We start from the raw sequence: 27,864 nt of genomic DNA, 5'->3' as shown, positions 1-27,864 counted from the left end.
CTGAAGTGTAAATGCACAAGGGGGGTAACCTATCTGCTCACCACTAGCTCCTCACAAAACTCAATTTCCCCCCGGAACATCCACAGCTAAGCACTTTTAACCTCCACAAACCTGCGGTGATGGAAGGTACGTGTCAACTTTACAAGGGAAGCAAGCACACACACAAAAGTGCACGCATGCCTCTGCGCCAGCTGACAAATTGTGGAAAAGATTGTGGTGGATTTTTAATGTGCGAGTACTTGTCTTCTTTTTTTTTTCTTTTTTTTTGGGTTAGCGTGTTGGCCGTAGACAAGCGTTCCCAAGGAGAGCGTGAAGAGGCATCCAGCACACACAGCCTGGGGCCCTCTGGAGGAAAGACTAAACAAGACCTTCCCATTGGGACACACACACACCGCCTACAGCTGTAAATGACCTACTAGTACCCACCTCACATACTGTGCGCACACAAAACACACCATGATAGATTTTGTTTTCATTTCAAGAGGGAAAAAGTATCATGTGGGTTAATAAACATGTACTCCCTTATTATGTTCTATGATTAGATCAAATTATCTTCTCTTTGAGTGCTGTCTAACAACATCCTCCTCCCCTGGGCGACATACTTGAGCAGCCTGAACACCACAAACTAAGAAGCTTTTGTGCTTTTGCACATTTCATTTACACTTCAACTGATCAGTCATCCTGGAAGAGGAGAGAGCCTTCTTCTCACCCAATCAATTAAGAGGTGTGTTTTCATACTTCCATTTAGTGCACCTCATAATCTACTATATCGAGAGTTACTATTCATCAAATCTATTGTAATTATTGACTGAGAGCAGCAGACAATTTAATGATTAGGGCTACATGGTCAGCAAGGCCAAGTGTAGATAAAAGTTCATTTGCTCTTATGATACAAATTTAATCTGGAAACTTCCAGACAAATTTGAAGACAGCACTATTTACAGTATGCCTTCTATTTTGATACGTGTTTGTTGAAAACACCCCTCTAGCAGCTTTTTGAGTTGCTCATTAGCCACTTTCACATACTAACAAAAATGTGACATTTTCACAAGTCCATGACACATTTTACACCATGTTATAATTGTGTTCCACGCAAAATGTATGCTACAACATAAACTTGGTGACTTCTGACACAAATTGTAACAAGATGCTGTCTAACAGGTTGTGCGGTCACAGTTGGAGCCACACTACGCACACAGTTTTCAAGGTGGGTCATTTTAAACAAATGACAAAAATGTTTCAATCCTATGACTGTAAAGGTGCACTCTAAAAACAGTTTAGTCAAAAAGGGAGCGACAATTCCCTTCCCCATTCCCATCGATTCAAAATGAATAACCTACAAAACAACCCAAACACATTGGGTTGTTTGGTGGGTTATTCAATACAGTTGGGTCAAAATGAACTAATCAAATTTTTGTTGTTGGGTTGTTTTGCATGTAATTTCATTTATTCATTTACCTTCAGTCTGAAAAAGTTGGCTAAAAATAAATAAATAAAATAAATAAATAAATATTCAAATCGGGTAAAAAAGGGCCCAACAAATTTTTGGATTACAGTATTCATTTGGAGACAACTTTTTGGGTTAAATGAATAACTGGCAAAACAGCTCAATTGTTGTGGGTTGTTTTTCATTTGTGTACCACTTGCTATAAACAGTTGGGTCAAAACAAAAACCTCAAATTGGGTCAAAAAGGGCACACCACAAAGGACTAAGCCAACAATTTAGTCCTTCAATGCAAAAAGTGGGGTCAGAATGTAAACGCCACAAAAAGTACTGTTTTGTGGTTTTATTCATATGACCCCCCCTTTTTTTTTTTTTTTTTTTTTTTACACCCAAAGTTTTTTTTTTTTATGTTTTATTTAGTTGGTGAGTTGGTTCTTTTTGACCCAAGTCATTTTAAAATGTGCTCTTCACAAACTAGATAAAATGACTTAAAAAAAATCCATAAACAGTAAACAAGTGGGCTAATCAAAACTGGCATAAATAACTACTACTACAATATGCCTACATTATTTTTATAAATCAGTACATATATAATGCTAATATTGTTCTAATGCTCTCATTCATCTGTGGTTTGTGGAACATTAGCGAGCTGGAGTAAGCCTGCGGATGTACATATCTTCTTAATATCGTCCCCTGACTGTCAAACAAAGGCTCCCTGCCAAGAAAAACTCACACAATCAATATACCGCTACAAGGTGTACATAAAAACGCACACGCACAACGGGGATGATGTACAAAAACTAAAGCACATAATCAGCTGCATGCTCATGCAGTCTTGAACTGCAAGTGCACACGTACAGAAGCACATGTCACGCATGCTGAAAAACACTTAATATGCAAATATTTTTTTTTACAACAGGGACAGCATTGCATTGTATTCATTTGGTCATGGGGAGGGGATTGAAGATAAATAGGTCTCTAGATATACAGCATGGATCCCAGTTGATGAGATTTCACATACGAAGCAGCAAGCGCTGTTAGGACAGGGAATACCACCACAAAATAATGTTTTCTCTCCCACTGATCAATTTTTAATTTGGCCCGTGCAGCCGAGCCCTTGGCGGGCCTGGCCCCGGTAATTATGGCGGGTTATTGACAGCTGCCTTCCCGCGGGAGGCTATTTAAAAGAGGTTTTAACCCCAGAGCAAGTCCAGGCCCCACACCCGCCTTTGAAGGTGTCAAGTGCATTGATCTGAGCTGCGGGATGTGCTGGGACCTCTCCACCTGGACGTGCGTGCGTGTATGTAGGTGTGTGTTGCTTGCACGGCTGCTTACAAGGCCATAGTGAGTCAGAACAGCTTTTGACCCCCACACATACATACAGACAGCAAAATTGTCCTCTGGCTAAACCGAGCTGGTTGGATAGAATGATACCTGCCGGCCTCTGTAGCCACCTGATGCCCCGAGATAGGCTGTACACACTGTACATTCAATGTTATCGCATCGCCTTATACACACACACGTTCAAAACCACAGCTCGGGGGGAAATAGAGCAACTAATGAGAGTTGAGGAGAAGGGAAGAATAGTGATTGGATGGAGAGGTGGGCATCCAAATGCAGAAGGCCGTGATACAATGCAGGCCCAAGCGAAAGGTGCTGAAAAAGACATCATCTGGATGAAGAAAAAAAAATGTCAAGGGGGTGGAAGGAGGTCACATGACAGAACTTAAAAGAGGATTTTTTTGTGTGTGTGTGTGTGTGTGTGTTTGAGTTGTTCTGCCTCACTGCGCCCATTCAGCCTCCCATTGAAAAAGAGCAGATACACATCCAAAGGCTTTTGACACCCTTCGGAAAACACCACACCCCCTCTCACTTTCCAAAGGGGTCTCCAGTGAGAGAGGGAGTGGAGTGAGATGGTTGGAGGCAAAGCAATGCCACAGATCTGTGTTCATCATATTCACAATTTATTCGACAAAGGTTGAATTGAGGACAACTGGACTTGTTGGTTATTTCGGGTATTTTTCACCCTTAAATGTAACAATTTGTCCAAATATATCTTTACCCGCCCTTTTATTTGACCACTTATGACTGAAACATCTTCTATTAGTAGATACCTTAGCTGTTCATAATGGGAACTCCTGCAAGTCTCTGGCTAATAATTTTCAGACTGGATTTGGGTTCGAATTACCCACCCTGTGTCGGCAGGTATGACATCATGTGCGTATTGTGTACGCAAAGAAGAAAGTGTGCAGTTTCATTTTTTTGGCCACACGTGGCAGTAGCAATTCGAAATTCTATTTTCTGTATTCAGTAGCTTTTAAAAAAGAACTGAACAATTACAGTATCCTATTACACTTTTGTGTTTGACATTTTTGTTAAACTCATCAGTATGACCTGACAGTAATACACTACTTAAATTATCTGTGTAACTAGGACAGACTATACACTTCCAGCTAGCAACAAAAAACACAACTTCAAATTGGCAACATAGTAGCACAAAAAAAGTCACACGACCAATGTAGCAGCCGTGGCTAATGTTTGGCTAAGCTTATTTACATTTGCACATGTTCACATCAGTAAAATGGGTGTGGCTTTGGTCAGAGACCCACGGGAGAATTATTATTGAATTATTCCAAACGGTACTAATTTAAGATAATTTGCAGATTGTTTTTGCAGTCAACTGATAAATGGTGAAACATCAAAGTATATTGACATCTATGGGACTTCAACCTTTATTCCATACGGTGGACATAAAAAGTAATCTAACTGTGACCTAGTGTAAAAATGACCCCATCTATCCATACTTCTTCCTTGATTATTCCGACTGATTTTCTTCCCGCCACCCTTCTAAAACCCCACAGCTCCCACCCTCCACCGTCTCCGTCTCAGGATGCAGAGCAGTGGCAGGGCCAGAAGGTAATGATACAGCTGCCATGGTGCAACAAGCAAACCTGTCGACTGTCAAGAATTGAAATCATGAAGGAATAAGCTGTCATTAAGAGGCCTTCTCCCAGTAGTGGAGCTGTCAGAAGCTTGCCTTCTGCTTACCCGCTCTCTCTATATATACTAGCATCTATCCTCTGCCTGTCCCACCCCATTTGCAGCCGCCTTCCTCTCATTTCGCTCTTCTTGCTTCAATCCTCTCTGTGCGCCTCACTTTCTCCCCTTCTCGGCTGTCTTCAAACCAATCATAAAACCTGCATCCTCACCAACTTTCTTTTCCTCATATCAGATTCCTCTTTTCCGCCTCTTTCCCCAAACTCCGAGGAGTAAGCTGCTCTAACCTGTCATTTGAAAAGGCTCTGGGAGTAGCACCACTTCCATGTTCACGCAGTGTCATGAAGCCAGCATGCATGAGATCTGCACATGCAGCACAAAGACTTCAAATATCACAAACACACATGACGCAAAATGTGAAGATGTGACGTGATCATGTAAACACGTGTGAATGTTTATTTGCAGATAACATTTTTTTCATGTTATTAATGTCCAGTGATAGGGATATGGCTGCTATGGATGGGCATGGTTTATCTGCCAATTAATTGATCATGAAGAAGTTCTGTATGCACAAGCTAAATTTAATAATCTTAGTAGTGCCATGATGGAGTTCACGTTCATGTGGATGCTGGGGGAGTGGGACACAATTTATTTGTTACATAACGGAGGACTGCAAGTGAAAGTAAAGTTAAATAACCTTTCGCTGCTAGATAGAGGTCACTGAAGTGTATTTGTTAATGTTCTCACTTGGGTTGGGTCATGAGGTCATTGTGTTATGATGTTGATGTTGTCAGTTGTTATGCAGTCGCTATGTCCCTTAACTCATTCACTGCCAGTCATTATAGAAAATTTTTACATTTCCAATACTCACGTGATATTACATTCAATAATTATATATAAACCGCATCTACCAAATAACAGAATAGACTCCCTACTTTTTGTCCCGTCCCGTTCTTTTATAATTGACAGCAGAAAAATGTAGGTTTGCCAAAATACAGCCATTTCTCCCATGGACTCTGAAACTGTGTTTATTTCCTATAAAATGGGGCAATGATGTCATCTACCGGTGGTTGGGCATCAGTAAAGTTGTTTCCAAGTTTGATATTTACAGTGGAGCATGCTCAGATTCGCCCCCATTTAGCACCGCTCTAAAAAATACAATTGACAAGTATACTTGTCAAAGGCAGTGAATGAGTTAATATGATGTTTGATGTAATGTATTAGCCACTCTTAGTTTGTATAGTCTGATGCAGCTATGTCCCTTATGATGATGTGATAATGTTGTTGGTTGCTATGGTTCAGTATTAGTCACACTTGTTTTGTCTAGTAGCTCTTATTTTATCATATAGGCCTTTATTCTGTCACACAGAATTGTGCATTACCCTATCGAGAGTTACTGAATGACAATTTTGTCAGCTGAGGTTTAGCTGAGGTTTCTCTCAGCATGTTCAGGTTTCTTAGAGGTTTTCTCTGCATCCAGCCAGCACAATAATTATTATTCAAGGTTCCTCCATCAAGTGTTTTCATCCATCCCATCTAAATCCAGCCCTGCTCTCGGCTGTAACTTTGTATTTTTGGATATAAAGACTTCCTGTTTACCAACCTCCGTGTGTTGTCTGTGTTTGGGTCCCAACTTCTCATCTCATGTGACAGATAGTTTTTTTTAAATGCCCATCACGACGAGCCATTGGTTTACACAGCTTTCTAAAGTGTGGAATCAATCTTGATTAAATCTGGATACCACCCTAAATCAGCTAATTATCTGTGGCGTGTTGATGTAAATGTAACTTGAATATTACATTAAATGTGTGTGGTGGGAAAGGACCTGCTAACTTGCACAATCAGCGTTCTCTCCCATATGCATGCAGGCTGGCAGTTGTGAGCCCATCAGGAGAGGAAAGGTTGTTGTGTTCTCTCGAGGAACATGGTTAAGAATTTTTGAACGGTGTTTCATCACAGTCATGTGCTTACAGACACAAGCAAACTATAGATCTGCACATGCAAAGCAGGCTCTTAATTCAGTGTGTGTGTGTGTGTACTCATAAGGGTGTATTTTGTAAAGCCAAAAAGCGTTCCCCATGTACCCCACTCAGTGCACTCAAGTTGACCCTTTGCTGCAGGCTTTTGAATTTCCAATCAACTTCCCAGGAGTAACTTCACGAAAGCTGCACTGGAGGCAATACTTTTTGGGTGCCAAATGTTTGTAAAACCAACATAATCTAAATGTAAAAAAGGATGCTTAAAAATCATGTGCGATTATGATTACTTTGGAAATATAGACCCAAATAGCATGATATTTGAATAAATGATTTACAAGAAAGTCCAACCAAAGTTAAGCTACTTAACTGTTAAATTATTTAATATAGCGTTACTGTATTTTGTATTTGCTGAGTTAGTCACAAAATGGTTTGCAGCAAAGAAAACACATAAGCTGTTATTGGAGGTACATTTTTACAGCAACAAGAGCTAAATAAAAAACCTTGGCAAAGCAGACATAAAGGTGAGAAATGTAAATGTAAAGGACGCCACTAGAACGTGACACACTGGCATCCCTGGTAAACCGTGGACCAAATCATAGTGCTCACCCCCCACCCCTCCCCCAAATCCACCCCACCTATATGGATACTATAAAAGACCATGAGAAAAAAAATGCAATACAGTACTCGAGAAAACAGTGGCCAAAATCCAACGGCACACAAGAGTTTTGGCAAACAAGGTTGCCATAATTACCTGGAATAGAGTGTAAAAAAGTAGCAAAGTATTGCATGGCAGTTGGAGCAGCAAAAGAGAAAAAAAAAAACACGCTGCTCAGGTCAATTGGTGACTCTTAGATGGTCTTAAGTGTGATTGGCTGTCACCATGTGTCAGCTTGTGACAGAGTAGATAGCTGTCCCAATTATATCCTCCCATGTCTCTGGCCTAATGCCAACAGGCATCAGTCTAACCCTCATACTACCCTCTAAAATAAAGAGGTGGAAAAGGACAAACCCTATCAGTTCTACACCTGTGAATTCCGTAGGAATGAAGCTTGGCATTTTCCTCAATGGTACCGAATGATGTCACTAGTTCTTGTACACTCACGTCAAAAGGCATTCACACAAATTTCATGCTATGACAGACTGAGCCACAAACATGCCCATAATAGATGCAGACAGCTCGAATTGACTACAAATGTATGCGAGTGTCTACCCCGCGCATGCCTCAGTACAAGACATGTCTGTGGTAAACGCCGGGATGATGATTTGTCAGAGTGTAGGAACACATTTCCTTGTTTACTATGATGAACGAGCAAGACTCGCACTACCATGTTCTCTATATCTAGCCTGTCACTTTGGCTCTGTGCAGCACGGTGTTGCCTTCCACTGCAATCCCAGCCCGGGTAAACGCATTTCAAAGACAGTCTCTGGATCGCTGAATCATTGGTTAGCAAACCTTGCAGACGTACAGGCATGCAATACAAACATCTCCTGAAGTTGTACACAGCAGGAAAGAAGCTTTACACAGCAGTGAATGTCTTTATGGCATTCAGATGGACATATTGGAGGGACAGGGGGGGAGTGGGAGAACAGGATCTCCCCCCCCCCCCCCCCCAAGTCAATTTGAACAGCAGGCCGACGAAATTACACAGGTAGAGGTGGCCACGCTTGACAAATGAGCACAGAGGTGGGGATGAAAATAATATGAGAGGCAGAGGCCCCTTTTGCTTGCTTTTACACGTGTATATAAATGTGTGAAATGATATGCTATGGGAGCAGAAAACAATAAATCTTCCTCTTGTGGATTTTCATGGATATTCTTATAAGAACAGGGGAATGTATCAATTCTTTCTCCAGAGCACTAAGTATGAGTAGGAACAGCATGCAAATAAATTGAGCAAATGACTGCTTGTGCAGTTGTATGTGACAGAGAGATAGACTGATATTGTTTTTTACAGGGCAAATACCAATTATTAGTTGTCAAGGAGGCCGATAGCTGATATTGATAGCCGATATTCACTTTCACTAAAATATTAGCATAAATAAATAAATGAATAAATAAATAAAATAAGCTTCAAATATTAACAATTGTTATTGCTGAAATGTCTTTAAGCATATATTTATTGAACTTTTCACTAGATTTGCAAAATGTTTGTTTGTTTTAATCTTATACAATAGACATATATATTTTTTTTAATTCTAACAAAAAGTTCGGAGAGCTCCCAGAGCCATAAGTATGTGTTAAATTAAAAGTGAAAAGAAGACTTTAAGTAAATAGCTCCCTATTGTTTTCCACAGGAAATCAAGTTTTCCAAAATTTCAAATATCTGAAATTCTCGCTTATGGGTCAGTCACATCTCTTATAAAATTAACTGAAAATTAAAATAAATAGTTCCCTGAAGTTCACACAGTTTTAAACTGATCTAATATCGGTCGTCAGATTTTTAGAAAAGGCTGATGCCGATATTCGTCAAAATCCTGAATATCGGTACTGATAATTGGTCCGGTCGATACATAATAGGTCTATCCCTAATTTGAGTGGAGAATCATGACTTCCCAGATAAAGCATGTGGACAAACGTTTTGGTACGCTCAGCCATTGGACTTGAGAATGGCCTGGGTCACTATGTCTGTTCCGTTTAAATAAATGTTTGTCGTCCACCAGAAGGCTACCCAACTGTGTTTTTACAGACTTGGTAGACCTTACAAGCTTTTTGTAAAGGGGTCTAGTGACGCTGGGACAAAAAATTAAGTAAAAAAAAAAAAAAAAACAACAACAACAACAACAACAACAACGACCTACTTTCAATACTACCACAAATCTCTAACTATTCAAGATGTCACAACCATGACAGTACCTGCCAAGTACAAGTACTCTCAAAATCTCTTACCTCCATGGCTCTGGTGATGAAGGGTATTTGAGTTCCAGAGTCCAAGTCCTGGTTGATGATGAGTCTGCGGGCCCACTGACCAGCTCGCACCACACCACTGCCCTGGATCAGCACCAGCAGCTTGGCTGGATTGGACAAGGCTTTGGGGCTTAGGTAGATAAAACTAGAAGGCTCATCCAAAGTGGCGTCTACCTGATGTGAAAACATGAAAACATAATTAGCAACATTGCTGTTTGAATTGCCGCCAAAAAAGCTCTTATGTCAGGAGATATCTAGACTTCTCCAATTACGGGTATTGCTTTTATAAGCTGTACCAGTGTTTCAAATATCATAGCGTTTCACTCCATTTAAGAAGGTCAAGTTGTGATTTTATATTCAACGCTTCAATTGATGTAGCTTGAAAGACTTGATTGTGAAAAGTATCATCGATTGCATGACTTTACAAAGCAACAACCTTCACCTCAATGGATTTTACGCGTTAAAAAGCTAACATGCGTCATCACACTAATCATGACAAGCAAACAGCCTCTGAGTGATTAAAACTGAGACAGAAAGTGATACAGACAGAAAAAGGGGATAAGTGACTGTGTGCATGCACTCCCTAGGAGACAAGGAGGCAAACACTATCCGTAAAAGCCATGGGTGGCAGCTGCAAGAACTTAATCCAAGCAGACAAAGACAACTGAGTAGGGGAGAAAATCTTGCCCTTTTATTCTCTGGTGCTCCCTCATTCCCTCTCACTATACTTGGCTTCAGTTAATCTTCTTAAAATCTGTGGCCACAAGTTCAATGCAACGCAGGTGGACAGACCCACCACTAACATACAAATGCGTGTGCCATATACACTCAGGCGGGTGGGCCACAAAAAGAGCAGAACAGAGCCATTTTGCAAGGGAATAATGATATAAATAGTCCAGGCAGCTAAACCAGTAAATGTGTACGGGGTGGGGTAATGAAAGGCGCTGAATCCCTAGCTAGAGGTTGATTTATGGATCCTGTTAGCGTTGCTGCTAACTCTGCTAGAGCTAACATTCCTATAAATGCAGCCTGAAAAATGATCACAACTTTTATAGACAGAGAAAAGAAGGCGAGAGATAGGGGACGGCTATATATAGGGGCAAAAAGAGGCAAACATGCTTTCAACAACAAATAAAAGGGATCAAGTGAGTGCGCTGAGCCCGGATGATCTGGTCAAAGAATATCTCCACTATGGCAGTAGGAAGTCCCCCTTTAGAGCACATGAATGAAAAAGAGATTAAGCATAAACATGCCATAGCGCCAAGCCTTTGAAATGTCGCGTCACAAAACAGTTAATATGTTGAGGAGACACTTTTACACAAAGGACTGGGAAACACTGTAGGAGGCGGAGCAATAGAAAGAGAGCAAGTAAGACCCGAAGACAGAGACCCGATAAAATAATATGGACAACGACTAAAATAGCTTAGCCCTTACAATCCTACTTTCTTCATTATGTTTGTTTGTTTTTCTATCATTCTCTTACAACAGGACACTCAATATCATAATCACATGAGGAAGCTGATGCATTTATGTCACTTTTCATACATACTCTTCAAGGGCACAAATGAAAGTGGAAAAAAAGCCTTTTTTTCCACTTTGGAGTACTTACTGGTAGGATTGCTTTCGTCATGTTGCACTTTTTCTCCAGCAGCTCATAAACATATTGAGTGACAATCTGGGGGGGGGTCACAAGAAGATGTAACATTAGAAACACTTTTAATGGAATGATTACACTGCAGAGCACATACATTACCAAAAATAAAATGATTCAGATTTACCCTCGATGGACAGTAGGCCAGGTATTAAACAATGCAATATTGAAAACCCATGTTTCCACCATGGTCGATGTGCTTGAGAGTGTTGAGGTTGTAAGCGCCAGGAGAGGAAATCTCCAGTACAGGAGAAGGGCTGATGTAAGTTATGTTTATCCCTGCAGCCACAGCACTAAAAAACCTTGTATACGAGTCATTCCAACCCCGGGACAAGGCTTTCATGCTTCGGTGACGTTAACAACTTTCTATTCAATTTGTCTTGTTTTTTTCATCCCCTGTCTTGCTTTACTTGGGTCTGTACTATTGGCCTGATGAGGAAACAAGGGCGAGTGGCGATACCACAGCGACAAAGTGTGTCATATCCCAAATCGCACTCGCTAGTGACTAGAAACTGAGCCTAAAAACAAACTCGGATCAACTCAATTATGTATTGCACCTATAATCCAAAAACATATGGGTGACATAAACTGCTGCTCACTGCTCAAGCACATTGCAGTTTTACTGTCACATTTGCAAATACTTGGACAGAAATATCAAACACACTGCATGCTAATGCTAGCTTACTCTGTTTCTGTACCTGGATTTTTGATTCTGCATACCCAGTACTATTATATTCCACAGCCTTCAGGTAATTGTGATTTTGGTCCCTTTTCTTGGCGCGTTGTCTCTTCTCGAATAAAATTTAACATAGTGATATAAATACAGAAGACACTTGCCATTGTTGTTGCAGTTTCCCACAGCTATTGAAACAGTAGGAGTGGAAAACAAATTGCTCCAAACCGGGGTGGGAAGAGACAAGATGAAGTGTGTATGCAGGGGAAAAGGAATTGAAGTAAACTCATAAAATTTGAAAAATGTAAAATAAAAACATGTTTAAGACCATCCTTAGTGCCATGATTAATAACAAACGTGATGCTGTTATGATTAAGGTTAAAACAGCCATTCAACAGGGGACCGAATTGTATTTTCTGAAATTCAAGCACATTTATAATGAAATTACATGTGGTGGATAGCAATAATATCTTTGATTATCCTCCTGAATCCCAAAACCGATGTTCTCTTTCAAGCAGAAAAAAAACAAAAAAACTCAATGCTAACTTGATTTACTGCTTATGAAGAGCATGCACAAATAATATCTGCTCCAGACACATATTAGCCTTATGATAGCCAATCAAAGGCCACCCGTCGGACCAAATGCGACGATCGATCTGCTATTTGACCCTATAGTGAAAAACAGCTAGCCGAGCCAAAACAACCGCATCTCATCCCCCCCAACCCACCCAGCCTCCATCAGCTAATTCACTAAAATGTCAGCTGGACTGATGAAGACTTAAATGATTTCGGGCTTCGGTATGCTACTTTATAATAACATCAATAAGCATCAAAGGAAATTTCATCTGTGCTATACGTTACATTATTTGCTCAGTGCCTCAGGTGGCCAAGCACCCTCTCATAGAGAGAAGAAATAGATCAAGAAGGGGAAAGAAAAATATGGAACAAACATATTCTAGCCTACAGATATATAGCAAACGTGATCGAAAGTTTAATTTTAAATACTGGCTGTGTGCAATGGTGTAAGTTTAGCTACAGAATATATGAGCAGAAAATAAATTGAGATGAATTTTTGATGGATGAAAACGAGGACAATCAATGGAGAAAGATAACTACATCCCAGTTATCACTGATCTGTTAAAACTTGATTGTTTAAAGACAAACTTCACAATCATACACATTAGCACACGTTATATGTGACGAGAGAAGCTTCTCAGTCACCCAGTTGTTGTGACTTTTGGCTTGTCACATAAAATCCTCAATATCATTGGACTGACCGTTCTGTTTTGATTACAGACACAAAGCAACGGTGACACTATGAAGCTTGAGATGGTGATCGGTGGTAAATCACACACAACGCAACGAGAACCAAATGTCTTCAGTACACTGAAGTTGCAACCTGTCTGCGTGACTCTGAAGGTAATTGTGTGAGAACCGGAGTTTGGCCTGCTGTGGCTGAGGTCATCTCCGTGTCTGCGGTTTATTTGTGCAGGGGAAGCATTGGGGCAATGAAAACAAGAACAGAGGGATCAAGAAGGAAGGGAGAGCTCAGTCAGAGGAAAGCAGAAGACTAAAGAGGAGCGATGTGATGGGAATCCCCAGAAGGAAGATTCTGGTGCCAGCTCCCACTGTTGTGAACAGCTGACGGGAGGAGCAGTGGAAGGCTGCACAGATGAAGGGGAGGGGGGTGGATATTGTACAGTTCAAGGCATTGATAAGAGTCCTTGAAGTGGCTGGGCAGTGATATAAACTCTTCATCCACATAACAATCTCTCCATAAAACACCAGACTGGAGGATTAATGAGGAATGCTGATGAGACCGCAAGTGGTTGAACTCCTCACCAGAGATGGAGACAGACCTCCCACATTCATACTGCAAGTGTCAGTTATTGTGTGTCCAACAATGTGTCTTCCAAGTGATTACAACAGTCAGTCCTGGCTTGTCCGACCGCACCTGATGTGAAAAGGAGATCGCCGTCTGGGACATCATTCCGGATGTTTTACACACACTAGTGAACTGCTCTTTCGTATACTACTGAATCACTAGTTGGGTTTCCATTGCCTTCAGAAATGCGCAAAATGCAAATTGTGCAATAGCAAACTGGTAATGGAAACTTTGAAAAAGCAATCAAATGTGGCAAAAAAGCTGTGCCAAAAAATGTAATGGAAACACATTTTTCGCAGATCCTCTGGACCCAACATGACCCAACCCGGTCACATGCGTGGGAAGTGACGTGCCAAAAACCACTTTCTATGTGTCGGAACTACCTCCCGTAGGGATAACAAGTCTTATTAACCACATCCATCTTAGTAAACAAAAATCCCATACGAGAGCATTCATGAGATTTTACCAGAATTACGAAATCTTGCGACAGGGTGTTACGAAAATAGAAATTGGACTGTATTGAAATTGTACAAGCACACTTCAGTATAATGTGTGAAATGATTTCAGTAGTGTATGAGAGATTTTCACTCCAGAGTAGAAGAGAAATTCACTGTTTGTGTATAAGAGGAGTTAGATGGTTTGAATATTTTGTGGCACTTCCCAGTGGAAAGACTTAATAATATATGCCGTACCAAAAAGAACTGCTCCCAAAAAAAAAAATGTGGAAACTGAGCCGGCAAAGACAGAGTTGGTGCTCGACTAGAAGCCGGTGTCATTTTTGTGAGCAATCCCTAAATCACAACAGCAATCATTGAAACTTGGTATTAAAGCACATTTCTCAATTCTTATTTGTCTGTCTCTGTCGTCCAGCACACTCAAAATGCCACTTAGCCAAACAAACTGGTGAGCAAAAAAAAAAAAGGCAAAAGAGCAATTTATATAATGGAATCCATTGAGGTGCTCTGCGCTGTATCACTGTCTACACCCAGGAAAAGCATTTGTACTTAAAAGAGAAAAAAAAAAACTAGAGGAGAAGATGGAAAAAAAGAAAAAAAAAATCCCCCAAACAATGCACACAATACAACAGTGGCTACAACAACAAAGCATACTCAGAGAAAGAGACTGCACGAATGAGAGAGAGCATTAGGCAACAGAAAAAGGTTGTTTATTTTAAGTCAGTCTTGTATACCAACAGAAAGTGATATTAAAATAGGGCTTAGTGTTGTGAATTTGTGATCTGTCAGTCTATGCGGGAAACAAAGAGAGAGCGCGAGAAAGCCCAGGCATTATTTCCATGTGGTCTGTCATTCTGTCTGAGGAGCGAGGGATCTCCAGGGGGAGTGAAAGTTCTCAGACTGACAGACTGTTTACACTAGGCGGTATAAGATATTCCTTTTTCTCGCTCCCACTCTTCTTCCCCTAATAGTCTCATAATGACCTCCTCAGGTGCTAACTGAGAAGCCAGCAGCGGGCTAATTCAAAGTAAAGTAGCGAATGCCACCGTGGGCGACGGCGGTAGCGACAGATGCCAGCACTGCGACGACCAGCGCTGACACCTCCCTTCCCCACCCTTTGTAGAATTCCCTTCTCTTTCCAATCTAATTCACCTCGCCCTGCAACCATTTTTGTGAGACAGTGCCTGCTTCCTCTTGCCAGTATTTTAAAATGCAGCTGGAATAAGATGATCATGATGATGATAGTGAGTCAGGAATGGGAGATAGCTACCATTTAGTATTGTATGCATTAATATCCATATGGATTTATAGTTCTGAATGATTCCAGAAACGTTGCATGTTCTAGGACTAGTCTAGGGTCTTCTGACGCTTAGGTCTCCAAGCTATTTTCCATCTTACTCCGTGTTTTGATTAAATATATAGAGATTTGTTTCTTTGACAATACTGTAATTGCTGAAATGAAAATGTACCATGTCGTGCTCAACTGTGGATATTTACAGTATTATTAAAACAGTTTTTCACTATTTTCATGATTTCTGGAGGGCTTGGCTTTCTACCACTACAGTGTCCCATTAGCTACAGTAGCTAACTATGCCTACACACAGAAAACACATCTTCCCTGGATGCCTCAATTAACAGAACAGCTTTGGAGTCATTGTTTTAATTCCTAAGGAAGGAGGTGATGCCGTGGACTAGCCCGTGCCTGTCCGCCAGCCAAGAAGAGCCCCGGTTAACTTATGAGTTAGCTGGTTGCTAGCATCCGTTATCGTGGCATAGGTACCCTTAATTGTCATTATACAAACAGATGTACAACGAAATGCATGGAAGCCCCGCATTGACCTGGTGGGTTACATCCCAGTTACAGAATTTAAGCAGATAGATTTTTACATCTCAATAATGTAGGGATGTGTAAGAAAGATGCTAGTTGAAGAAACATTCATTTTCCAGGTCGGAGCTTCATACTTGGCAATCATCTTTTTTTTCTTTTTTTTTTTTTTTTTTTTTCAAAACTTTGGTACTCTTCTCAGTGGTGTGTCCATTGTAAGAGACATACAGTATTTGCTTTCACTTCACAGGAACTTTCATGACACTTTTAGCAGTATCGTAAATCCGAGTATGGTGGTCACAAGTATGACAAGAGCTATTATCCATAGTGTGGCGTCAAGAGACGAAGGATGATAGAGGGAGGTAGCAGAGTGTGGAAGAGACGGGCAAAAAGAAAATGAGAGCGAGGAAGAGATAAAGAGAAAACGAGACTGCTTTCTAATTCAGCCATCTGGCTTGCTTTACTTCATTATAATATTTTGGCTCTGTGAGTGTGCGCGCGCGTGTATGTATGGGTGTGTGTGTTTGCAAATTTGTAAGTGCCTTCCATGTCACAGATGCCGGCAGAGCAGAGAAGAATCCTCGTTTATTAACAGCTTAATAGAGCTCCATCTGGGCCAGGCCCTATGCTCGTGTTCCATCAGAGACATTCATCACCGAATCGCAAAAATTAGACTACAACTGACACAGACACATGCGGAGGTGACCCCCGCTGCACTCAGCAACAACACTCACACACCTCACACTGCATGAGAGCAGTTGCGATGAAAATACATTGGAGTAACAAACTGAGGTTAACTAAGACAGCGGATAGTAAGACCCTCTATGTGATGTGGTGCTAGAAAAGGTGAGTGCTTTTACAGCTTTGCTATTTGTCCTACTTAAACACGGGCAGACAACCACAGATGTCCTTTTTTTTCCCACTGCCAAATATTGAAATTTAGCACAGAGAAAGAGGAATGCATGAGTAAATGAAACGGGAAGAAAAGGTAAAGGGGGAATTTGATTCATCTACTAAAAATAACATGTAACGCTGGAAGCTAGGTCTTACTAAGGTATAATTCTGAAACCTGTTCAACCCCAGGTGCTGTGTTAGTATGTATTGTAAGCATCACATCCTGGTGCAATAGAAAAGTTTGCTGAGTAAGAAGCTGACTAAGTGGTAGTGATAATGATGCAGAACGCAAGGGTTTAAATTGGGAGAATCTGGGGCTTTATCTTGATGATAAAGGTACAATGTGCCCATTAAGAATGTGTGGAAAATGTGTGTGGGGGTAATGCACACGCCCCACAGTGCATCATTATCTGATGCAAACATTGATGCCATTTACAAAGAGCAATCCAGTAGCTTCAGTATTTATTTTGTCAAGTGATACAAGAGGCATTTTACTGGATACTTCATTAGGTGTGTCTGTACAATCTAATGAGATCGAATATATTTAACAAAAATTTCGACTTTAAAAAGATAGCATTACTGAAATTTCCAAGAAACACCATATTGTTTAGTCATTTTGACAGTTCCAGAATTGTATATGGAGTACAGTAAATGGATAACAATTTCATAAGAATTTAAGTTGCTGGATTACATAGGTCTATACTACATTGTACTCCTTCTTGATCATGTACATTCAGTAAGGCTGTTGCAACTTGCAATTTATTCCCTGTTGCCTTTTCCCCTTTCCTTATGTATGTATTGCTTTTAGTTTGCAATCACTGATTTAACTATACATTTATTCATAACAAAATCTCGCAGGTACTAACTGTGCCTTCATGAAAAATAATGGCGGACGGATGGACGGATGGATGGATGGATGGATGGATGGATGGGATGGGATGGGATGGGATGGGATGGAATGGAATGGAATGGAATGGAATGGATACTTTTTTATCTGCAAGAGAAATTCACTGTTCCAGTCATCTCTGCAACAAAAACAACACAAGGCAATGTTGACATGCCATATAATAACATTAAAAAAACAGTATTTTACCCCTAACAAATAGAATAAAAAATACAGATGATAATTCCTATGCAGTCCGAAAGTCCAAAATGAGGTTAAAAGCGATATTTATCCTAACTAAAAAGCCCTTTCGAAGACAACACGTCTCGTGCTAGCGGAAAGGCTGCCACTTGCATCGGCACCGTTAATCAAAGATTCACAATCAGCATTGATTTGAATAGCATGTAAAAGCAAAACCATGTTTTGAAAAGATTCAATTAAATGAGACGAAAACATTATTATTTTCTCTTCCCGCGTTGGGTATCATCTGACAGCACTATATTTTGTGAACAGTGAATGAATCCATAATAAAAATGTTTGCAAATCTATTTCTGTTCCCACATCATGCTACGTCTACAGCATGTGCGGAATGTCAAAAGTAGTTCTCATGTCCTAAAAATGGGGTGCACACATTCTCTGTACTTTCTTTCATTTGGAGGACATCACATCCTTATCCACGGGAGCCATCGTGCGATGGGTCCCTCCATTCAGACGAGGTTGAAGTGCAAATTGGACATCTGGTGCTGTGATGTGTCTGACAATACAGTCGGGCTGCCGCACACACCATCACCATGAAGATGTAAAAACAGTGAAAGAAAGAGTGGAGGAAGGGATGGGCATGCAAACAAATATTTGTGCCGCTGGGAGGACAGAAAAAACTACGGCCTCTTCTCAAGTTACTCTACATTGTGGTTGATGGTGGGCAATGGGGGTATTTTCAGGAGATACATGGCAAGACATGCATGCTTATTCTCCACTTGTGACATCTGACCAACCTTATGTCTCACATTCGGAGGGAAAATAACAACACAGGGATGCGTGCATGCAGCGCACTCCCCCAAGCTCCGGTTGGCAAGTGAGTCAGCGTGAGCGTCAAGCCAAGGTATCGCCTTCAAGATGAAAACAACTACACAGTTAACTAACAGTACATCTCAATCTGTTCAACATTGGGTAAATATGTCTTGTTTTTTTTTTTTTTTTTTTTTATGCAACAAAAATTAACGGAGGGAATTGGGCAGCTGTATGCATGACACTCACCTCCATGCACTACCGACTTTTTCAATCAAATGCGTTTGTAACTTACTGAATCATATAACTGCCAATGTGGAGTAAACACTTGCAACTACAATTACATTTATTTGTCAATACTTTTAAACATATTTAAATACTTTTGAAAGAACAAACATATTTGTAGGCTAAATGCTAAAAATGTAGCTTTTTCTTTTATCCCATAATACCAATATGTTCGGAAATTAAGTAATTTAATGTTCTTTTATATATTTTTTTATAATTTATTATGTCTGCAGTGTGCAGACATGCAGTCTGTATTATTTCGTTTGGCATAATGCCACAGGGTATGCGCATGCAGAAGTCGATACCCCATTGCATTATGGCAACAAAAATTTTAGCATTTAGTCTAAGTACGTTCAAACATATTTACAAGTCTGTTTGAATGTACTTGAAAATACGTTAAAACATATTTAAATACATATAACGTATTTACTAGGGCTGGGTTTAAAATATTGATATATCGATATCGTATCGATACACCTTTTCATATCCCAATATCGATACATAAAACCATGTATCGATATATCGATTTCCATAACATTTGCACAAAAACTGTCACAACAATGTGAATGTCGTGAGTGTCAGTGTTTTTTGTCACTTTATTTACACAGTCTGTACTGTGGTGGTAATTGATTTTAAATGATTATTAATTGTTTTTATAAGGCCATGTTAATTAAATTAGATTATTAATGTAACTGCAATGGATTCAATTCTTAATGTAAATATTCATATTTTTACGAATGCATTAAATTAGAGCAAGATGTTTCTACTATTTGCAGCATTGGTATTTTTCACTGTCTAAAATAGGTGCTGCATGAATTCCTCAACTGAATCGAAAATCGTTGGGAATCGTTAATCAGACCAATCGAATCGGGCCCTTGTGAATCGAATCGAATCAATTCTAGAAATCGAAATCGATACCCAGCCCTAGTATTTACCAGTCAAAAATGTTTACTACACATTGGCAGTTCCATGCTTCTGTCTTAACTTTAGTATCTTACAATACAACACAGAAGCCACATTTTTTTTTTTAAGACGACTGGCCTCGATGGATAATGCTGCTTATTCATGCAAGTGATGTTCCTATATTTACAATCTCCTGCAGTGCAATGTGTGCATTTTCTGTCATTGCACGAGCTCCATTCACTACTACCCGCCATGCTCCAGACAATCATGTTTTAATCATGTGATGAATAAACATTTGCATACATAATGCTTGTTGATTATTTGTTTGCTTCCAAATCTTTTGCCACCTACGGATGCCAGAGTTTACATTTAAAAGTGTGTTGCCATTTTCAAAGCCTCTGCTAGTCTGTAGCCATGTATTTGTATTGTCATCCTTGATAGATGCTGCTAGATAGTGCATTAGCAGGCAGAGGGTAGGCAGAGAATCCCTCACAGAAAGCTGACTCTTAAAGGAGCCACTTTCTAGCTGTGCTATACCTGTAAGTGATAAAAACAACCCAGTAATCCCACAAACACTTCCATCGCTTTGCGTTGAACATCAAAGAACGCACACAACAATTAAAACGGTGTGGGGAAAGATTCAAATAGAAAAGAAAATAATTACAAACGAATATTTGTCTCATTATCTTAATGGAATATTAAACTCCCTGTACATTAGTTGGGGTACTTTGGGCAGGCAGGTCCATAATGAATATAGTCCTTAATGGTTAATGTTCCCGATGAAAATGACCGCCACTAATCTACACAATTGCCTTGTGCTGTTTTTTCACTATCAAAACATGACTACACCAATTGTTATTACCGACTGTAATATTATGTATTATTTAATCATGTGGTCCAATTGTCACCAGTCAACACACAATATAAACCATGTGTGCCAAAATCAAGGTCCAGGGGTCAGATCCAGCCCACCACATCATTTTAGGTGACCCACTAAAGCAAATTGACGACTTGTTTCTTGCTAAATAGGCTGATTTTTTTTATTTGGGCAGAAAATGTTTACTGAAATTTTTTTGCTTTCAACTGTTTTATAAACTTTTTTTTGCTTACATAACATAGTTTCTGATTTCAAAATCAATTGGTTGTTCAAAAACATTTTGGTCTTCACCTTCATAACGATCCTCCGAGGGAACCCATAACTATAAAATAAATTTGATATAACATCTGCCGCCATCATATGATCACACTGTGGAGAGTGAAAATGAAAGCCTGGCTAGCTGGATTTAGACATGCTACTTTCTAGATTACGCCTCACTGAATTCATGAACGAAGAGAAAAAGAGCATTTAAATACAAATCACATTTAAAAAGATCATTTAATTTTGCAAGACTCTTATTTTGTTCTGAGCGCAGCAAAAGTCGGTTTGTTAAATTGCTAGTTTATTTAAAAAAAAAAAAACACTGTCAAGGCTACATAGGCCAGGCAGTTGACCAAGGCAATTCACTGTTTCTAGAAATCCACAAAGGATTGCTTACCTCTCCGAGAGCTTCGTAACGTTTCTGGTTCCAGCGGTGGAGGTCCTCTCTGGTGTTGAAGATAAAAGGTTCCCCTGTTTTCGTGTGTCGGAGCTGACCGTCTAAAGGAGCCAAATAAATGACAGTGGTTTAAAAAAAACAGATGTAACATTGAGAGTTGGTCCTTGATACTTGGCATGCATGATATCAGTTTAATATGATTTGATTTACTAGTCCAAAAAATAAACATATGACATTTATTTGAAGGCAAATAATTGTGACGTCAGTGCTACAATTGGAATGGAATGGAATGTGTAGCTTGCCGATTAGCCAGTTAACATGTAATTATTGGAACAGACATTATTAAATACATTTTAAGTGAAAAGCATTTAATATTTGGTGGCATAACTCTTACGTGCAATAACTGCGTCACACCTTCGACCCATTGACTTGACTGTTGCATTCTTCATTTGAAAAGCTTTTTCAGGCCTTCACTGTGGCCTCTATCAGTTCTTGTTGGTTTCTGAGGGTGTAACTCTTCAGTCTCCTCTTTTGGGGACTGACTTGGGCAGTCACCCAAAGGTCTTAAGAAGTGTACAACAAAAACAAAGGAATTGACCATGCCATTCCAATATTGTTGGAGGAGGCAGTATTAGAACTGAGGCACAATCTATCCACATATTCCCATGGGTAACTTTTAAGGACATGTTATATTTAATATAAACAAGACAGACAAAAAAAAACACTTTCACTTTCTTGTCAAATAATTGCCCTTCAGTTCCACAATCTCAAAGTTTATACCTCTGCAATGAGGCCATCGATTTTGCGGCTGACACGGCAACACAATAAAAGACTAAGCAGTGCTAAATTTAATTTTGACCTTTATGACTGCAAAAGTTGTACAAGCCGAACCACTAAAAAGTATGCATATGTAACCCAAATAGCCAGAGGGCCCTCATACTTTATCACGGAAAACAAATATATAAGCTATTTCTCATCGCCTGCTAAATTGCAGCCATTTTCACCGTGATAAACCTTACAGTGCAAATGCAAAGCGAGTCGCACAGCGCCGACTTTGTAAGTTAGTTGTTAAACAACGCCTAATCCGAATCTTGGTTTGTCATCGTGTTGCATTAAAAACATTGTGCCTGTGAGGAAGAGGAGAAGAGGGTTGCAAAGTTAAGGATAAAGCACTAAAGTACCTTGAAGAAAATCAATTATGCATTCATGGAGGAGAGAGGATCTAAACACCACCGCCTAAGAGAAGCACAAGGAGCTATAATGAAATCCTACAATGGGAAAGGTGTGTGTGCTTGAGGAAAAGCGTGTGCGCGTGCGTGCGTGCGTCTGCCTATGTGAGGGCATGCACAGCTCCACCGCCTCCCCCAACAGATCCTCTCAGAGGAATAACGTTTTCTCAACTTTTCTCCTCTTTCTCTGTCATAATTAGCATTCTGTTCTCAATTTGGCCGCTTAATTAGGTGTACATAACCTTGGATTTCCAGTAATGGAAAAACCGGAGGGCTAGTGGAATGAAGCCATCATCTTCAGTGATTAAGACACCTGCAAACTATTGTACACAGCCTTGTCGGCATCCGCGTCATTACATGGTCAAATTAACATTTTTGTTCCACCTGTCTCAGGCCGAGGTAGTCCGGCTGTAACTGTGGAAATACAATGAGATGCTGCCTGGGGGGGTGAGGTGTCTTTAATAAAATATTATTTTTTTTAAAATGCTCTCCTTCCAAAAAAAAAAAAAAGGCCTGGGTGGAAAGGGACAAGATATACAGCTGGGTAGGGATCTACATATGTGTGTGCATGGAATGTAAAGGGCAGTAGAGGCAGAAAGGTGAAGAAAAAGTGTTCATCTCTTCATGGGACACCAAGCTGGGAACTGAGAGAGGGGAACGGCGCTGGCTGGCTGGCAGGCAGGCGGCGGCATTCCGGCGTAAAGGGGTGTGGTGGATGGCTATGTTCCTCTCCATCTCTGTTCTTAGGCACAGTGCGATTATGCAAATGATCTGGCAGGCGGAGGGCAAGGCTGAGTAGGTTTCTGACGGGCCGTAGAGTACATAACATGTCCCACACTCAGCCAGCCAGACAGCCAACAGAGATACTGACAGAGAACAGAGGGAGGGAAGATGCAGGAGGGGAATGCGAAGAGCCACAAAACACCCCCCTTCGCATCTTCATTTCCAACTGCCCCCATTTTGCCACCTGGTTCGATCAAAGCTGGCCAGGTGAAGTCTAAAGGGACTTTGAGATCATCTGGACATGCATACACACACGCACCCACAATTTGCCTCATTTATGGCATGTTGTTGCTTGGTTACTGTCTCACATATGACAATTATGATTCCAGAAGAACAAAAAAAAAAAAAAAACGAATAACTCTCAACTAGGGATGCACAATAATACTATTTTCAACCGATACGATGAACTAATAATTTAGAAAGTGCCAATGTCGATAACCGATAAGTAAGCCGATATTTGTTTGTAAAATTAACTTAAATACAAATATACTTTTGAGTCCTCCTATAAGTCAAATGATTGCAAACTTGACTTCACATGTACTCAGCAATCTTCCACGTAACATTGTGTTCCAACTATGTTTTGCATTTGCATTTTTAGGGTTGGAACACCCATGTAACTAGGGGCATGAAAACCAAATAAAAAGAGAGGGTGAGGAGAGGATTTTATTGATATTTCTGCTTCAAAGACAACCAGGAACTCATTTTGATTTTTCCAAAACAAAACGTTCATGTTTTAAAAATGTAACAAAAAACTGCAAGGGTAACATTTTGTGGAGACACAGTAAATAAAACCCACACTGGCGACTGTCATGTCACCATGATGCACCGTCTGTCAATATGAGGTCGCACGCATCATGACATCACAAATATGCAACACTACCATAGCAGAGGTTGAGGGGTTGAAGATTTGGGCACAACTTGAGCCACAAATACAACGGATGGACCAACGTGGCATGTCTATTATTATCGGCGGATTTCTTTATTACCTGGTTTACCTGTATGATACCAAATTGGTCTATAATTGCCGATAATTGTCGGCAGATTTCTTTATTATCCGTTTTATCTGTTTGACGTCAAATTGGTCGATATTTGCCGATTATTATCGGCCACTGATATTATCGTGCATCCCTACTCTCAACCTTTACCTAGCCACTGGAAAAAAGGAGTACAGCAGAAAAACTTAATTTGGTTCTTAGACTCTTTTCATGTGAAAAAAATGTTTTACATTTTGAAGAAAATATATTGTGAATTAAAAAATTCTTAAGGGGTTTGCACAGTCACAAGAAAGATTTACTGACACAGTGAGGTGAGATCCTTTTAAACTTATTTGCATATCACATATACAGTAATATTTAATAGTCATAAACCACTTTCACAATACATTCCCAGTGACTAGGCATAGCAATACAGCATGAATTTATTCGCTTGTGCTTTTCAGACAGAACACACCGAATCCGGTATGCATTCACACAACCGATGAGGGTTGCCACCATAAGATAATTAGATGCATGGCAACGGCTTAGATGGCCAGTGTTAAAATGTCCACCACGTTATTTAGCATTGGTTTGATTCCTCATACTTACTGTTATGCTGTTTAAGATTCCAAACATTTAATGTAAGTAACATCAGTGAAAATTTTGATTTTTATGCTGATTAAAATTAAAATTGGCATGCGGATTCCAAAACTGCAGTCATTTTTTTTTCTAGCTCGTTAAGTTTTTTTCCTCTACAGTGTACCCTCCAGATAAGAAAAAAATCCACTGAATCCACTGATTAGCTGCAGCAAGAAGATTTGATTATGATTATGAACTTGTTTGCACAATCACATTTGAGAAAGTGCAGTTAGAGGTGTGTGCATATCCTTATAGGTCAATGATATTGTATATTTTGAAATACTTACACATTTATTTATTTTCTTTTTTTTAAAGAAAACGAGGACCCAATAGCTCAAAAAGTTGATGTGATGAAGAAAAATTGAGATTCCGCATCAAAAAAATAAGTTAAAAACAGCTGTCAGACATAACTTCGCAAAAATTGTGTGGAAAATGGTAGCATAACCAAATCTATTATAAATGGCTTTCCTTGGTTGTCAGTCATTTTTGCATGAACTACTTCATAGTTGTTGATGACATCATCAGAAAGTCATTGCTTTACTGCAAATATTACAGAGCATGCCTTTAAATGTGCACTTACGCTCATTGAACGCATATTCAAACTCCTCCAGGGTTTTGGGAAACGTGAATGGGGGTTCATCTTTCTTCATCAGTTCATCTAAATCTATTCTTGACAGCAAGTCTGAGAAGAAACAGAATATCATGTCAGATTATTTTATCTTGACAGCTCCAAAAATTGTAAAAGCAGAGCTCTTTGCAATTGACTATTTGCTATCTTAGTTTAGAAAAAAAAAGACTGTATATTAGAATTCAACTTAATGAGTGCCAACAAAATAGTTGTAGCAGCAAAAAATATGCCTTTACAGTTCTTACTTGACTCAGAGTGTAAGAGGTGTGCTTCTCTGAGTGTTCTCCGCGTTTGCATGCATATTCTCTGAGTACTCCGGCTTCCTCACATAACAATACTACGGTACATTGTCCACACAAATGTGTGTACACAACTCTTGCACATGGGTTTTGTGATAAGTGCAGGTGAACTCAAAAATGGACCCCATGTTATTAGATAAATGTTATTTCTGAAATGCGCAGTTGTGTACTGTGTCATTGTATCGTTTAATAGTTTCCATAATTGTGACATGATAGTTGTCGTATTAAGAGTTGGATTAATTTGGGCAAATCTCCACTGAAGGGCCAGGCACTAAATGCACAGCCTGCCATGGTGCCACTGACACACAGTATCTAATATTTGTACAGTGTACACAATTACCTTTGAGCGCTGTGGTTTTCTCTCCGTCCTCCTGGCCGGCCACCTGGGCCATGACGATCAACAATATGCACACAGCTGGTTTAGCAGCACAGAGCTGAGAGCTAAGCATCGGATCAGGTTCCAAAAATCACCGAGGTGTCCCACCTGACAGGTGAGATAAAAAATAATAATGATATAGATTTCTTGTTCAAATGCATGCAGCTCTATCATTACACAATTGTGACACAAACATTAATAATTCAGTGTCTTAGCAATTAGACTATTGGCACTAAGTAGAAAAGGAAAAACAGTTTATTGCAAGTATTTGTCAAATACTCGTGCTAGCTCCACTTTGCACACACATTAATGCTGCAAACTTCCGTCTAAAATCAGGAATTGTGCGTTATTATTAGTTTAAATAATTCAAAAAAACCTGTTGAGAGTGAGTGTACCCCGCCTCCATGTGGAGCCACTGCGAGCGAGGTGAGCTACGAGTAAGTCGTGCTTTTTTGTTTCACATGCTTTGAAAAGCAAAACAAGACACGCTAGGTGGGACAGAAGGACACACGCATGTTGTTTTTGTTTGACTCACTCACTCACACGCCTTGAGAACATGCGACACGACACTCGCTGCTACTTCCTGGACAACGTCTCCAAAACAGGAAGTACTCCAAGGAGACGCGCGTGCAAGCTGCAAGCTTCCGGGTTACCGGGGCAACGGAGTGGAAGCCTTTTTTCCCTTAAAGGTACAGCCGCACAGATGCTGCCACTGCTGTTGACACAGCCCCTTATCAGAAGCGTTCGGAACAGAGTTGGCAAGGAACAATTAAAAGTACAAGAATTGATTAAACCCCTGCATGTAAAAGTAAATCAAGTGATAAAGGTAAAGCAATAAAGTACAGTTACTTCACAGATGGAATGATCCTCAATCCAGGACGTTATTAATGTGTCATACAATAAGTGTGAAGCATGCATTTTTGTACACAAATAAACATAAATGGGTAGCAGCATCAAAACTCGGTGGCTGTTTGTTGATGCTAATATGACACTAAGTCAGTCCTGAATGCGCTCTGAATCTGACTGAAATGTTTACGTGGCCCTAATAATCCCCTGATGAGTCCTGTATAATAGAATATTCAATAGTCTTTGTGAGGAATCATACTTTGTAACGATTTGTTGTGATTCATATTGTCAGGTTCGCTGACAGGTGTCAGCTGAACCAAGCACCTGTCTGCAATTGAAACAGTATGAAACACAGAATGGGCTTATTCCAGGACGGCTGATAAAGAAACAGAGAAACAAGAAAAGAAAAGAAAAAAAATAAAAAGAAAACATTTAGCAGCTTGCGTCACCTAGCTTGCTTACATAAACGTTTTTTTATGTTAAATATTCTGCATTTTCAAAGATTAATGGTACTGTTGAGACAGAACCGACTTGCCGAACATTTTACTGTATTTTGTGTTGTCTGTGGTTTGGTATTTGTTTGGTATATGTTGCTACTTGCATTAGAAAACAAGCATTCATCTCTGGAAGAGAACAAACGCTTCCTCACATGGGAGTGTGCACTAACCCTTGTAAACTAATAAATAAGAAATAAAATAATAATAATAACAAGAAATATAATAATAAAAAAATTATGATGTAGTTTTCATATTATTCGGTTTTCAACTT

The 27,864-nt window shown here is 39.8% G+C and overlaps 1 protein-coding gene across 4 annotated transcripts in view; it reads right to left on the bottom strand.

Annotated features, from left to right (window-relative positions):
- Positions 1-26,903, bottom strand: part of arb2a (ARB2 cotranscriptional regulator A) — a 157,677-nt gene extending 130,774 nt beyond the window's left edge. Inside the window, exons 1-6 of one of the 4 annotated variants that reach the window (XM_077522795.1) lie at positions 26,790-26,903; positions 26,215-26,358; positions 25,528-25,629; positions 21,323-21,423; positions 10,935-11,000; positions 9,308-9,499 (exon numbers count right to left, since the gene is read on the bottom strand). In XM_077522795.1, coding sequence (XP_077378921.1) covers positions 9,308-9,499; positions 10,935-11,000; positions 21,323-21,423; positions 25,528-25,629; positions 26,215-26,323 — 570 coding nt within the window. In that variant the 5' untranslated portion in view covers positions 26,324-26,358; positions 26,790-26,903. The other 3 variants (XM_077522796.1, XM_077522794.1, XM_077522797.1) reach the window with 3 other exon arrangements.
- Positions 26,904-27,864: the final 961 nt, after the last annotated feature.

This window comes from Festucalex cinctus, chromosome 5 (assembly GCF_051991245.1).
Source record: "Festucalex cinctus isolate MCC-2025b chromosome 5, RoL_Fcin_1.0, whole genome shotgun sequence".
NCBI classification, from domain to species: domain Eukaryota; kingdom Metazoa; phylum Chordata; class Actinopteri; order Syngnathiformes; family Syngnathidae; genus Festucalex; species Festucalex cinctus.
Note: the sequence above shows the minus strand (reverse complement) of the source record. Positions and strands in the feature narration are given on the sequence as shown.